The sequence below is a fragment of the Bremia lactucae genome, linkage group LG6 (genome assembly GCF_004359215.1).
Source record: "Bremia lactucae strain SF5 linkage group LG6, whole genome shotgun sequence".
Taxonomy (NCBI): domain Eukaryota; phylum Oomycota; class Peronosporomycetes; order Peronosporales; family Peronosporaceae; genus Bremia; species Bremia lactucae.
The window spans coordinates 7018603-7031966 of record NC_090615.1 but is presented as its reverse complement, the minus strand read 5'-3'; the positions used below and the strand labels follow the sequence as shown (position 1 = coordinate 7031966).

The 13364-nt window shown below is 45.3% G+C and overlaps 5 protein-coding genes across 5 annotated transcripts; 1 reads left to right on the top strand and 4 right to left on the bottom strand.

Moving 5' to 3' along the window:
• Positions 1-1442: 1442 nt before the first annotated feature.
• On the bottom strand, positions 1443-3341 carry CCR75_000457 (uncharacterized protein; the record flags this gene model as incomplete). The annotated part of the gene is made up of 1 exon (XM_067958564.1): positions 1443-3341. One exon carries the CDS (start codon positions 3339-3341, stop codon positions 1443-1445), a length of 1899 nt encoding a protein of 632 aa, XP_067817965.1.
• A 96-nt stretch (positions 3342-3437) lies between these two features.
• CCR75_000456 (uncharacterized protein) lies at positions 3438-4490 on the top strand (the record flags this gene model as incomplete). The annotated part of the gene is made up of 1 exon (XM_067958563.1): positions 3438-4490. The coding sequence occupies one exon, from the start codon at positions 3438-3440 to the stop codon at positions 4488-4490; it is 1053 nt and encodes a 350-aa protein (XP_067817894.1).
• Positions 4491-5617: 1127 nt separating this feature from the next.
• Positions 5618-9208, bottom strand: CCR75_000455 (uncharacterized protein; the record flags this gene model as incomplete). Its single annotated transcript, XM_067958562.1, has 1 exon — positions 5618-9208. One exon carries the CDS (start codon positions 9206-9208, stop codon positions 5618-5620), a length of 3591 nt encoding a protein of 1196 aa, XP_067817893.1.
• Positions 9209-9375: 167 nt separating this feature from the next.
• CCR75_000454 (uncharacterized protein) lies at positions 9376-11247 on the bottom strand (the record flags this gene model as incomplete). The annotated part of the gene is made up of 2 exons (XM_067958561.1): positions 9376-11012; positions 11195-11247. The coding sequence occupies 2 exons, from the start codon at positions 11245-11247 to the stop codon at positions 10877-10879; spliced, it is 189 nt and encodes a 62-aa protein (XP_067817892.1). The 3' UTR covers positions 9376-10876.
• A 16-nt stretch (positions 11248-11263) lies between these two features.
• Positions 11264-11581, bottom strand: CCR75_000453 (uncharacterized protein; the record flags this gene model as incomplete). The annotated part of the gene is made up of 1 exon (XM_067958560.1): positions 11264-11581. The coding sequence occupies one exon, from the start codon at positions 11579-11581 to the stop codon at positions 11264-11266; it is 318 nt and encodes a 105-aa protein (XP_067817966.1).
• Positions 11582-13364: the final 1783 nt, after the last annotated feature.

Sequence of the window (13364 nt, the reverse complement as noted above, 5' to 3'; positions counted from 1 at the left end):
AGAGAAGACTTCTCTTTAAGGTAACTAGCATAAAGAGGGTTAAATGAAAATTGTATTAATATAATTAAGTATCTATTCTATCTATCTTGTAAATGCTAACTTAATTATAATCTACTACTAAACATGCAATTGAATTCTGATCTCTATCTTATCTTATCTTATCTTATCTTATCTTATCTGTATCTCTCTTTTGTTTATCTCTACAGCTGATTAGTCTACGGAATAAATAGATATGATGGGATAAGAATTCTGAACATTACTATACAAAGTAATATCCTCCAAATATTATCTACCTTTTAGATAATATATTAATTAACAACCTTTAAGTATTAATTTCATGTAACGATACACCCCGTTACACAAACGGCTGTCTTCACCGCAAGTATTTTCTGCAAGTTGTAAGTTATCAAGATTAAAGCACAACAATGTTTACTCTTCGTCATATCACGCTATAGTCATGTTTAAAAAAATTGCTAGTAATCGCATCACGCGTAAGGAGAAAAGAAAATAGTTGATCTATCAGATTCATTATTACATGCAACTCTATGGAAGTCACCTCCGCAACTTTGTTAGATACCTTTAATACAATGCTTCTTAGCACGATTGGTAAGAATTTGGGCGGTCTCTCCCGTTTGTTGCTTCGGTCAATGTCCCGGAATGAGCAATACTTTTTTACGACAGTGTTGCAGTCAGATTGACGCACATGTGAAGAGAGATTCACTGTCTTCTTCGCTGAGCTCGTCAAATTTTGCGCACAAAAGTGTCCTAAACATATTAGGCAGCCTCCATGGAATCTTGCGTGCCTCTGTACTGGCTGCTGCTGCCTGGGCGACGTTCTCGTCAATAAAAATTATCGGAGAGTATTCCCGATCGTCGACACGCATGTTCTATTTGGGCACGTACAGGCCGAATCCTGGCGATCTCTTATCATTATTAGCCCAAATTAATGGAACTTATGGGAAAACGAAAGTCTATTTGAGACGGTATTTTAGCTTGGGTTCTAGCCAATCATATAGAGTTATATCAAACTGAACAGATTAACGGTTCCCTAAAAAGAAACACGCATTTAATCCGATAATTGTGCAAGATGAAACCTCACCTTAATTCAGGCCGTTCTATGATACCTGATCTAGAAGTTTCTCCTGTAATTAAGGTGTTTGGAGCTGCTAGTGACATGTAGCCGAAATATATATTGAATCTATTCGTTGAGAAACGAAAAACTTAATAAATTAAGCGGTCTAACATTTTTTTCCTAAATGACTCGATCAAATGCTCATAACATCTTTGTGGCCGAGTCGCAGCATGAATATTTAGTCTGTGAACTACAGTTCTTGGTAAATGGGTCGTCCACGACACAAATACAATGCACCACTTCGAACTCGCTCGGAACCTGTTGTCCGATTAGTGAGCAAGTTTTGAGCTCATACTCCTCATTGGAATGACTACTTATCATCGAGCTGGAAAGACGAATTGCGTCGTCGTGATGTCCCGGTATACAAAGCTGTTGAGGATCCGGAAGATTCTTGAGATGGATCGACTGCCACGACAATGTGCGACGGAGACACTTCGTCAGTTACTGCTACTGACAAGGTGTCTGTTAGCCTCGATAGTTTTTTCACACACCTCTGCAACCAAAGCCACCGCAGCCAAATACCGAGTGCAATCACTGTAATAATGCCAAAAATAACACGCGCCTGCATTATCGATCGTTCCCTTGCTTTGACAATAGCAGCAGCCTCTTTCTCGTGAACAGCTTGGATTTTAGTTTCAGTCTTTGCAACTTCTGCTTCTTCTTCCTTGTTCAAAAGCCCACGACCTTCGATCGAAAAGCGAATTGCGTGCTGCTCTATGACTGTGTACTTTGTGTCTTGAAGACTGAGTACCAACGATGGTGTGCTAGTGCCATCAGGCGCTCGCGGATCGAGCATGAAGCACGTGTACTGCCCTAGTTGACGCATCTTACAGTGGACACGATATTTATCCAGGTCGCGTGCAAGCGAGGCCATCGTGCCGTCCCCACCCGTAAATTTCTGAAGGTGAGATATTAAAGGCTTTTGATCACGCCGTCCCGTAAGCTTTGCTTGATTTCGATGCATGAAAATAAGCTCACCTTGTGGGTCGCGCTGCATCATGGACACACCGCAGAAGAAATTGTCCTCTTCGTTGTAAAGGCCTCCTAGCGCTACGAGATATTGCACCATATAGAAAGGCGTGGATGTGTTGAGCCATGCCAGACGAAATAAATCCTTGTCACCATAAACGAGATGCCAATCGGTAAGTAATCGTGGCTTATGCAATGAGTAAAACATCAGCTTGTTTAGCGCCGCCTCAGATCGCGACCGATTGACTAGCAGCTGTCCACTTTCTTGCTCAAACATATCAATGAATGGCATGTCCAAAAGTGTCCATAACGCGCTTTGGTGGTGCACATTAAACGGTGTGCCAATCGATGGTCTCCAAAAGTCCGGCCAGAACATTGCTCCATGCATGACAAATTCCGGCGTCTCAAACAAATACGTGGGATCACGAATGGGAATATTGTCGGAATCAAGCCACAAAAGACTTTCAAATTGCGAGTGGTAAATAGCGTAAGGTTTGGCAAGAAATTTGGAGGCATTGGGGTCGTCTATGACGTTCACTACGACATTATAGTACTTCACTAACTCCAAGAGAACAGAATGTTTGGGTCTCATCTCGGTTGGGTCGATCCATACTTCCACTGGTAAAGCACAGCCTAAATATCGAAGGGTCCGTATGATAGCATAAAGCCCGGCGACTACTTTAGGATACGCGATCATGACGATGCCTCTAGAAGCCACGACTTCATTGTCTTCAGTCCGTCCAAACTGCGGGACTGGGTACTTCGGTGGTGGATGACTGTACCTAGTTGCTTGAATGCTAAAATCCGTAAAATTCCGCGCATCGTCACACGAAAGCGTCGGTACTAAATACCATTGCCAGCTCTTGCAGGTAGCCAGCATAACACGCAGGACATCGCCACTCGTGCGATTCCGCACCTCGCAGAATCCGCTGGACCGCGGAATGGGCTCTCTGCATTCGCGATCATGAGCTACGTCTCTTGTACCGTATGGGTTACAGTCGTGTGTGGCTCGCCAGCCAATGCATTCGAAGTCTTCGTTTGTCCAGAGCGCACGCGGACGATCGGAACCTTCGAGATCCACAGAGTTTAGCTCAGGCGCATCGTATGTCCATGCCTTGGGCTTTCCACCATCAACTACTTCATACACGATGGCTGCGATGATAGAGCTAATCGTGAGAAACAGTGCAAGCATCAAATGTTGCCGCAAGAAGCGCAACATCCACACCTTTATTGGCAGCATGATGAAAAACTGACAAAATGGGCGAGTGGGTTTGATACCGGTATGCTACTGGTATGACAAGAAAGGCTCAGAACCTCTTGCCACCACAGCTTCGAGATGCATCGCGCTTGGAGTCGCGCTTTAGCGCGTGTCAGAGGCCGCAGTGCTGTCTTCAGATTGCACACTCTATGCTGCTCTCATTCTGCAACGCCTATAATTCGCGGTGATGTACGAAGCATCGGAGCGGTGCGCTTCGAGTCGTCCGAATCGACGCCTTCGCGCTTTTTGAGTCTGGCGGATGGCGACAAGATAGCTAAAGGCGAAGGCGGAGAAGAAGAAGAAGGCGATGATAGTGAAGTGGGCGATGATCAGGAGGACTCTGAGGGAAAGGACGGCGACATTGAAGTCGATGCGATTCCGGACGTGAACAAGGGCGGCGTGGAGGAAAATGAAGAGCTGGACGATCTGGTGATGGAGCTTTTTCTAGAGAATCCTTTGCGATGGACGCCGCAAGTCCTTGCACGTAAATTTCATCTTTCGAAGCCCCGTGTGGAGGCAATTATATGGTTAAAACGCATAGAAGCCGAGCTGACGCCCGAGGAATTTCGTGCCAAAATACAGGAAGCGAAAGACAAGGCCAATATCGAAATGGAAAAGCAATCGAAGATGCTAGCAGATGCTCTGGCCGCGGGTAAAGAAAAGGAAGTTGCTAGGCTTAAAAAGATTGCACGACAAGAGGAAGAGGCTCTGCAGCCAGACTACGAACTAGAGGATTATGAGAAAGCCGCGCTTATGGGCGATGATGACGAGGCATTTCGAAACCCCGAATTTTTCTTTCTAAGCGACGAGTTTGAGGGCTACCCACCTCTTGTCCGACGCATGGGCAAGCACGGACACACGGACCAATTGTACCCAGAAGAGGCACTGGAGTTGCAGCGACTCGCAAGCAACAATAAGATTGTGCCACAGAAAACTTTTGCCAATCCCAAGTACAGTAAGAGCAAGGCTAAATTTCGATTAGCAATTAAAGACACCACTACGAAGAAAAAGCACCTGCTTGTTCGGGATGAAACCCGCGAACTACGTCTGGCCACGAATGATGAAGTGCTTAGCCGCACATGGGTGCGCCGATCTGCTCACTTTCGCGGACTGGACAAGGAGCTTGCTTGAGTAAATGTTGCTCTTGTTGACTTGCTTGAGTAAATGTTGCTCCTGTTGAATCGTTATTCGCTTAAAAGGTTGGGTTGCAAAATTAAATCTTGGACTGCAGGTTGCTTCTTCTTCATTTTTATAGCCGCTTTTAAAACAACCTTTTTAAGACCATTTAATGGTCAATCATTAAGTTGTTATTTTACTATTGGAAGGAATGAATGGTCAGTGCAACAACATATTGTACATGTACCTAAACATGGCAAAGTATGGTTAACCTTAGCATTGAAAGGATTGATCCAACTTTCAACGTAAACCTTTCGTTAAAGTTCGAAAACAGTACTAGAAACGTTCATGAAAGCATCGTAATTTGTAGACACGGACACCGCCGAATTTATCTTTTACTTGGATTCGCTTTTTAATGACACTTTAAATTAATCGCTTGATGTTGCTGTGATGGTCATTGTACAGAAATCATAGATAGTTATTTGACGAACTGCCAAAGCAATTTAAAAAATGTGCGTTTTTCGTTTAATTCTTACAACATCGCAATATTTCAATGGACTAGATTGAGAAATCTGCTGAAATTTAAAAGGGCAATGCAGGTCAATGCGTGGGGCTCTTGATGTAAGCGCTATAAAAGAGGCTCGCGATGCGGGCAAAGCGGTGCGTGCAATGGCTGTGATCAATCCTGGCAACCTGTGTCCGCAATACTTTTTCAATACGAAAAAATTGTTTGTCTTGCGCGTACACATTTTCTCGGTACACATGACAAAGATATGCTCTTATTCGCAAAATTACAATTTTGCTCCGACAGGCAGACCGTCACCTTGACAAGGTGACGGTCCGCCTGTCGGAGCTAAAAACCTTTCATCTTTGTTAACGTAACGAGTATCAATGAGACCAAATTCAGTCGCTACAAATCCGAGTGGTTCGTTTACTCTGCGATGATGAAAGTGGCTTTAATTCATTCTAAATGCCTTTAAAATTGCTTAAATGTGCTGCTTTATTAAAATAAACGTTGCCTCGTATGCTAAATTCTGTCAGCAAAGCAATACAGCCATCATACTAGTAGTATGATGTACTACATAGATAGGAAACGGCATCGGCTAGTTCGAAAATAAAGGGATGGCTGTTCATTGCGCGCTTTAACAGTCCCCAACACTGCCCATAGAGAGCATTCGCTGCTTTCGATTATGGCTACTCATCCCCATCTCTTGCAGCAATTGAAATAAATCGCCCGAATTCTTTATGTAATATGGAGCTTGCGAAAGCTTGCGTCCAAGAGTGCAAACAAAAGTATTAACAGGAAAACGGTACCGATTCTCATCCACGTCCTCAGTTGATATCGAAGTCGTTCGACTCGCCTTCTCTTTCAGAAATTCATTTGCAACTGTAATCGTCGAGACCAAGCTTGAAGTCTCGTCTTGAACGTGCTCAGCACTACTAATCAATGTATCCGCCAATCCACCGCTGTCAACCGTCGGTAAGATGACATCCAAAGCGGTCGCGGAAATACTCCGAGACGAAAACGGACTGGCCAACCCCATGGCAGAAGCACCACCACCCGTTAAAGAGATCTTTCCATCCATTCCAATTTGTGCTCCGACGCCATCTTCAAGCTTCGCACGTGTTAAGGGCGGACAAACTAAAGCCCAACACGCTGCCGGTGTATCTGGAAGTCGATGGATTCCAAAATTGGCGCCATATTTCACCTTCATCGCTTTGAAAAGAGCTGCAGACGGCGGAAAGTCCCGTCGAGGCGTAAATTTGCTCTTTTCAGTAATTTCATCGCGCACAGCATTGGACTGTCGATTCAGCATCGCGACCGGAAACATATTCGCAGCTCCTTCAGAAATTGATGGCTTGGCAAGAGGCGTCAGCTTCGTCATATTTTCCCCCAGCGTGAGAAAGTCGGCATCATTTGTCTGATGCGTTCCAGAGCCACTGTCTCGACCAAGTAGTCGTCTAAAAGCAGTAGATGACATGTTGTCATCAATGCCTTTAAAACTCAAAGAACCATTTGCATAATCGTTTTTGCCTTTATCCTGAATTAAACTTCGCCGCTGCAACAGCGGTACCGATCCTTCATTTATATTCATAGGTGCCAATTTATGGTCCGACAGACGATCAAATTCATCCTTTTCAAGCTGTCGACAATAAGCTTCCAAGTCAATTGGAGGTGGCACCAGAACCGCAAATAAATCTTCATCAGTTCGGTCGTCGCCCGACGCAATGACCAATACAAAATCAACAGCTTGTTTCTCATCCGCCCCATCCAAGGCTTCAGGATCGATATTCAAGCTCGCGAAGTGTAGTGGATGAGTTCCACTGTTTTCATCCTCACCCATCACTGTTGCCTCCTTCTCATCAATAAAGTCACGAGATTTCATTACAGATGGCGATGACGAAAAAAAGGAGGCTCCAAAGTTATCCGTCGTCACAGGATCGTCATCCGGATATAGCAACGACCAATTCATGTACTCCCAAATGCGCTCAAACAAAGTCGCTTTACTCACTTTTTGCGGCCGGATTTCCAAATACCGATTTCCAGGGCAAACCGACACTGGGAGCGACCGTGTAATCTCTCGCAACGACACCAAAAGCTCGCTAGCTTGCCATAGTCCGTGGTCCAAATCACAGTCTCGATAATGCCACGTCACCGAACTCTCCTTCCGCTCAATATACGCCCCTGGCGTTCGCTCGGTATAGTATTCAAGCAGTGGAACCACATGTTCCCACCAACTCAAGTCCATATTCGGCACCGTACAGTGCCAGTTTTCATTTTTTCCCACCCACTTCACGTATACGCCATACTCCGCTGCAAGCACAAGATTTCCTGATAGCCCCGCAAACCACTGTTCACAAACCGATGTGCTGCGCGCACTGACTAGAACCACAGTATTGCGAACATCTTTGGTCAGCATCGACAATTGCCAAATCAGCTCTTGAGGAGGATACGCTAACTCGGGGATCGACGCCTCTGCAGCCAAAACACCTTCATAATTAATGAAAATCAATCGACGAGACGATCGAATATACGCCGACATCATGTCCCGACGACTTAATTCTCTACCAGAGACTGAGACGGCATTTTCTTCACTACATTCATGCAGTTGTTCCAAGAAATTATCAGCCCAGTGCCTCGATGTAAACGAACTGACGTAGCTGTACATGTGCTGATGAGCACGCATCACTTCCTCACTCTCTTGTAGCGATGCTTGCAATGCATCCGTCAACTCTTCCGTGTTCCATGGATTCACAAGTCGAGCGCCTCCCAACGATTGAGCACAGCCGGCAAACTCACTCAAAATCACACGAGCATGCTTATTCACCGCCTCCCGACACACAATATACCCAAATGGAACTAAATTCATCCCATCCCGAACCGGCGTGATCACTAAAGTGTCGGCCACGGCGTACAACGCAATCAATGCTTCCTTCGCAATGTCTTTATTCAAATATTGGACAGGACCTTCCGTTCCAATATCTTGCAAATTACTATTAATACGAGACACCAGCGACTCTACTTGCGACTCCAGCGCCGACTCGAATACTGTCGCTCCCGTTACAATTTGCAACAGCACCACCTTTTTGGCCAATTCCGGTTCGTGGGCAAATAAGTCTTCAACTGCCACTAATTTATGCACCAACCCTTTCGTCTGGTCCAATGGATCGACACCCAACCAGACCTTTTTGCCAGCAAATTGGCTTTCCAACTGTTTAATCTGATCCTGCACTGCATCCGATTGCACCAAAGCCGTATACTTTTCGGCATCAATTCCAACGGGACAAATGGTCACACGTGCAAAATGACCATTGGAATCCACGCCTTTATGGCTACTTTCTAATCCAAGCAATTGCACACACGCGCTTTGAAAGTGTCGGGCATACTCATACGTTTGAAATCCAATTAAATCCGCGCCTAAAATACCCGTTAAAATCTCTTCGCGATTGTTTAAAATTCGAAATAGTTCGGCCGAGGGAAATGGAATATGCATATAAAACCCTAGACAAATATTTTCATTAGGAAACAAATTTTGTACCATCTGTGGTACCAGTGTCAGATGATATCCCTGTATGCAGACCAAATCACCTTCTTCATAAACTTCTTGCACTGCATCGGCAAACGCTTGATTGGTCGCGACATAGGCTTGCCACATTTTTTCCATACTTCGTTCATCTTCCTGTCCTCCTTCCATCGTTTCATGCTGCGTGATTTGATCATCCGTTGTCGGTGGGCACGAGTGAAATAATGGCCACAGTACTGTCTTACAAAATCCTTGATAAAATAAGCGCTCGCGTTTTTTATCTAAAAATACGGGATAGTACTTGCGGTCTTGACGCAGCTGTTCTTTTATAGTATTCTGTTCACTGGGCTCAACTTCGCCATGGACAGATCCAATCCAGACGCAGTCATAATTTTCATGTAGCGACTGGCAAATTTCCATGGCCCCATCAAGACTGGCATGCTCGGTAAACTCAGCGCGCCATTGCGACTGCGCGTCATCCGACACGAGACCAAAAGGAAGTGTTCGAGTGACGAGCAGCACGCGGCGGCGTCGCTTTGAGCCTCGGCTGCTTTCATCGTCCGTGTCGTTGTCGTTGCCTCCTCCACCTCCACTCTCCTGCTCGACTTTCACACGCTTTTCTCGCACCTGATTAAGTTTCGTATACAGAGCTGATAGATCGCGTAGCAGAGCTGCCTCGCGCTCTTTAAAATCCGCATCGTCCGCCATGGGTAGCAAGTCTTCTTGTGACCTGGAGGGAGAGAAAGCGATGAGGAGACGGACGGGACGAGACGTAAGCACCTGAAGTTCCAACTGGCTTAATCTCTCAATCACCACTGCGCAGAAATTACGCTCAAACCTTGGATAGAGACTATTTTAGATAAAAAAAAAAGAAATTTTACGTCGAATGAATTCATTTCATGATTAATAAAAAACGAGCGGAGAGCAACTTTAATGTCCTGACGTCGTCGCCACTGACGTTACATTTGCGAGACAAGGTAGTAAAACACGATCATGAGGAGCAGAAGGAGCGATGCGCCGAGGATGGAAAACATGAGTTTGCGCTGGCGCTGTCGTCGCATCTCCTCAAACTCTGAGAACAAGAGGACTGTCGGTACGAGTTCCAAGTCAGGACGGACTCGATACAAAGCGGCCTTTTCTTCAAGAGTCAAGCGGCGAGGCATACATCGCGGCGCGACGGGGCCATCAAAGCTTTGTTTGGATCCATTATCCTCGTCTGTATTTAGTGTAAAATCGACCGATACTTGTTTTTTTACACTGCGGCATGAAAAGTTGGCGGTAGGGATTCGTAAGATGGATTGCAGCGATAGCCTTGTGCTACCGGCTGTGCAGCTACCGTCGCTGTCGCTGTCTGTTTCGCTCTGGCTGCTGTGTTGGTCGCGAGCGCCAAGCAAAGCATCCGCCTCGGTGGGGCGGGGGGCAATGGGCACGCTGCGAGGCTTTCGAATTAAGCACGAAGGCATCGAGCCATACACGGCCGTAAGCGGGCGTCGGTTGCCGCTTGCATTCTTGTGCGCATAAGATCCGTGGCACGGTATTTGCGATAATTGGTTGTTCTTGGAGGGGTGGCTGTAATGGTCGCGAGCTATGACGCCGGCCTCTAGCGCCAGCATCGAAAGAACCTCTTCAGCCTCTCGCGTTCGGCCAGTCATTGTGAATATAAAGGTTTTAGGTATGGCAGCGTTTTGCTTGTGAGCGGCCGCGGATTCTTCGCGGTCGCCAGCGCGCGCAACCGCCGTCGCGACTGCTGGCGGTCACATCTGTCCACATCTTTCTATATTGTGGTCCTTATTTAGCAACGTCTGTAGCCCTAGGACGGATTAGATAATACCTTTGCTCTTCCCCCCTCATTAAGCAATAGAATTTTTGTAATTTCTTTTGAACCAGGTTTCGCTGATTTACTACACATCACGTTATTTAGGTCCTGGGTGGGCTACCAGAAACGCCAGGTGGACTTAAGGCCACACGAGATAAACGCTGCAAACCCACATCTTCAGTTGCATAGTGACCTTCATTGCCGGAAGAATAGCGATACTTCAATATGACATAAAACCTGATATCATTCAATTCGATCACGATCGTGAAAGAAACGAACACCAGAACAAGTTCCTTGCGTTCTAATAGACGAGTCGTCACATCTAAGAATGCATTACCCACGGTCAATAAAATGACCGTTTCGTTTATTAATATTGGAAGCGATCTAAGACCCATAAAGATCTGAAACCCCTCAGCCTGGCTTTGATTAATTCGCTGGAATTTTTACCTTAACGAGTCATCGAATTAATGCTCTGCATTAACCTTGAGTTTGTTTGGGCTTTAACACACGAAACCTAATTATTCAGAAAAATCGAGCCTACTACTAGCGTCTCAATTTATCTATAACTCGTCACTCTCGCGTGTGATGTCGAGAAGCTCGACGTCAAAGACCAGTGTAGCTTTAGCAGGAATCTTTGGGGGTGAGCCTTGGTCACCGTAGGCGAGGTCTGATGGAATTGTGAGACGGCGCTTTTCACTATGCAAGACACAAACGTACCATAAGCAACTTATTAAAAAAACAACAGAAAATTTAATACCCAATGCACATATTCACAAGTCTAACGATAAACAAATCAAGCGAAAATGTACAAAATGCACAGCAATTATGTTAGCGTCATTTTGATAAGGACTGAATGTATATAGTCGACAATTACGCACCCTGTATCCCATCCCTGCTCAGAATCCGTAGAAATGCATTTTACAAGTGACATGAATATCATCAGTATTTTACACCGCAACGCCACACAAAGTACAGGCGTTCCACGAATAACAATAGCTCATACCGACCTTAATGACACGCCCTACGCCAAGCGGAAACTCGAAAGGCTGGTCGCGGTCGCGACTCGAATCAAATTTCGAGCCGTCTTTGCGCAACGTGCCCGTGTAGTGCATCGACAGTGTGTCTCCCAGCTGGCTCTTCATATGGCAATCCTTCGGGCGAAATTTGACGCCGATTCGAAGAGAAGCATCTGACGGGAGGTCATCTTTTTCTTGGGCTTGAGTAGCCGTCATTACGGCGGCGATTAGGAGCACCGACAGCTTCATGTTAAGAAAGAAATTTATGGGTGCGAAAAATGAACCTCCAAGTGGTCGATTCGTATTGGCTATCGAATTAAGCCAATCAGATGCTCAAAATGGTTCTATATAAATCTTTGTCTCAATAAATTGTGATTATAGCTACCTATAGTAGCGCGCGAGCCAATAAACTAATGAAAAAAGTTTGTGTTGCTCGCTTGCTTAAACGCGTGCTATTTTCACTTTGTAATATTTTCACTACCTCGGAATCCTGCTCGCATCTTGTCTTGAGTGTTACGACAAAGAAGAAGAAATCTCTTTTACAGTATTAAAAAAAAACATTTAGAAATGGTCATGTACTGGGCTATGCTCAGATCGGAGCAACAGCAAGCTGGCATTTAAACTCGGTGGCAGATGTAACGGGTTGTCTCATTACAATAATATTATTTTCAATAAGAGAAAAATAAATAGTATTTCCAATTAGAGAAAACAGTAAGGAAACATAAAATTATTATCCAATATCACCGTGCATGTAACTGGGCAACTTTCGCTAGGACTGGTGACAGTACTAGCCCAGCAACACTGATAACAGTGAAGGAGAGGTGCCTCGGCTACTTCACGTGGACTGACGTGCACAGAAGGTTATAAGTAGCTTTTATGTAGCGGAGCTACCTCGCTCCTAACGTCAGAGGAAGACTTTTAGAGTCTAAGAGTCTCTTAGTTCTATTGAACTAATGGGTTTAACAACTCAGGGAGTCGTTCAAACTATTAAGGCTTAATAAATCCTAGATCAAGGGATTCAGGGGTTCGTAGATCCCAGTGGCAACTTATGCCCAAGAGTATATACCTTAGAAAGGCTTCTATCTCTTACAGATCAATGCGCAAGCCTTAGGAAGGCACTTGAAGCTTTAAGGATAAACGGGAAACTGCATTTTAATTAGTTATTTAATCTAAAGCCTTACCCTAGCTAATTTAAAAACAGATTTCGGCCGCCAGATTTATATCTGGCGGCGACCACATTTGTTACCCGTCATAAATAGGATTTAAATAATTAACTAATTTAGAATATGATAAAAGAAAATTTACACCATAAGGTAAATGTACCACAGCAACGGTTCTTCAACCGATGTGTGCTACATTACACCTTCCCCCATCAGACTGTTGACACCGAGTGACAACATTCGCTTCATTTCCTCATTGAGGCTGGAACCTAAACGGCTGACCGTTTGGGTGTGTTTGCTTTCCTTTGTCCTCTGACAATCAAACGTGAGTCAGACTCATAGCACCTTCCTCGACGATGAGGGAATGGTAGACTTCTAAAGTCACACTCCATCAGAGGTTGAGGAACAAGAGCGTCGCTCTTACACACCTTCTCTCCGGATAACGTCGGCGGCCCCAAATCCGTTTCCGCTGATGTCTTATCTGCAAGGAGCGGAAACAGGACCCTGAGTCCAACATCATTAAGAATCCGCTCAATTAAGAGCAAGAGTGAGCAAGTCTCATAGAGGAACAAGCTCGTCGTTGAGCTGCCGAGATAGCGAAAGCTAAAGCTCATATTGAATACATTTCACCCCACTTAGTGCGGAAGAGCGTCTCAAAAAGATTGCGGGTTGCGGGTCACAGCATGGCCATCTGGACCTCCGGTGCCACGGCGAGGACGCCGGAGGAGATCTCTGATCGTGACGCCCTTCATGAGCGATACCTTACGCCAAAGTTATTGACGCGAGGTCAGTGTCTGACGCGTTTACGTGATCAAGCCCGTGGGGCTTCGGTGGCCTCAATGAGGAAAATTTCGATCGTTTTGTTTCCAAAC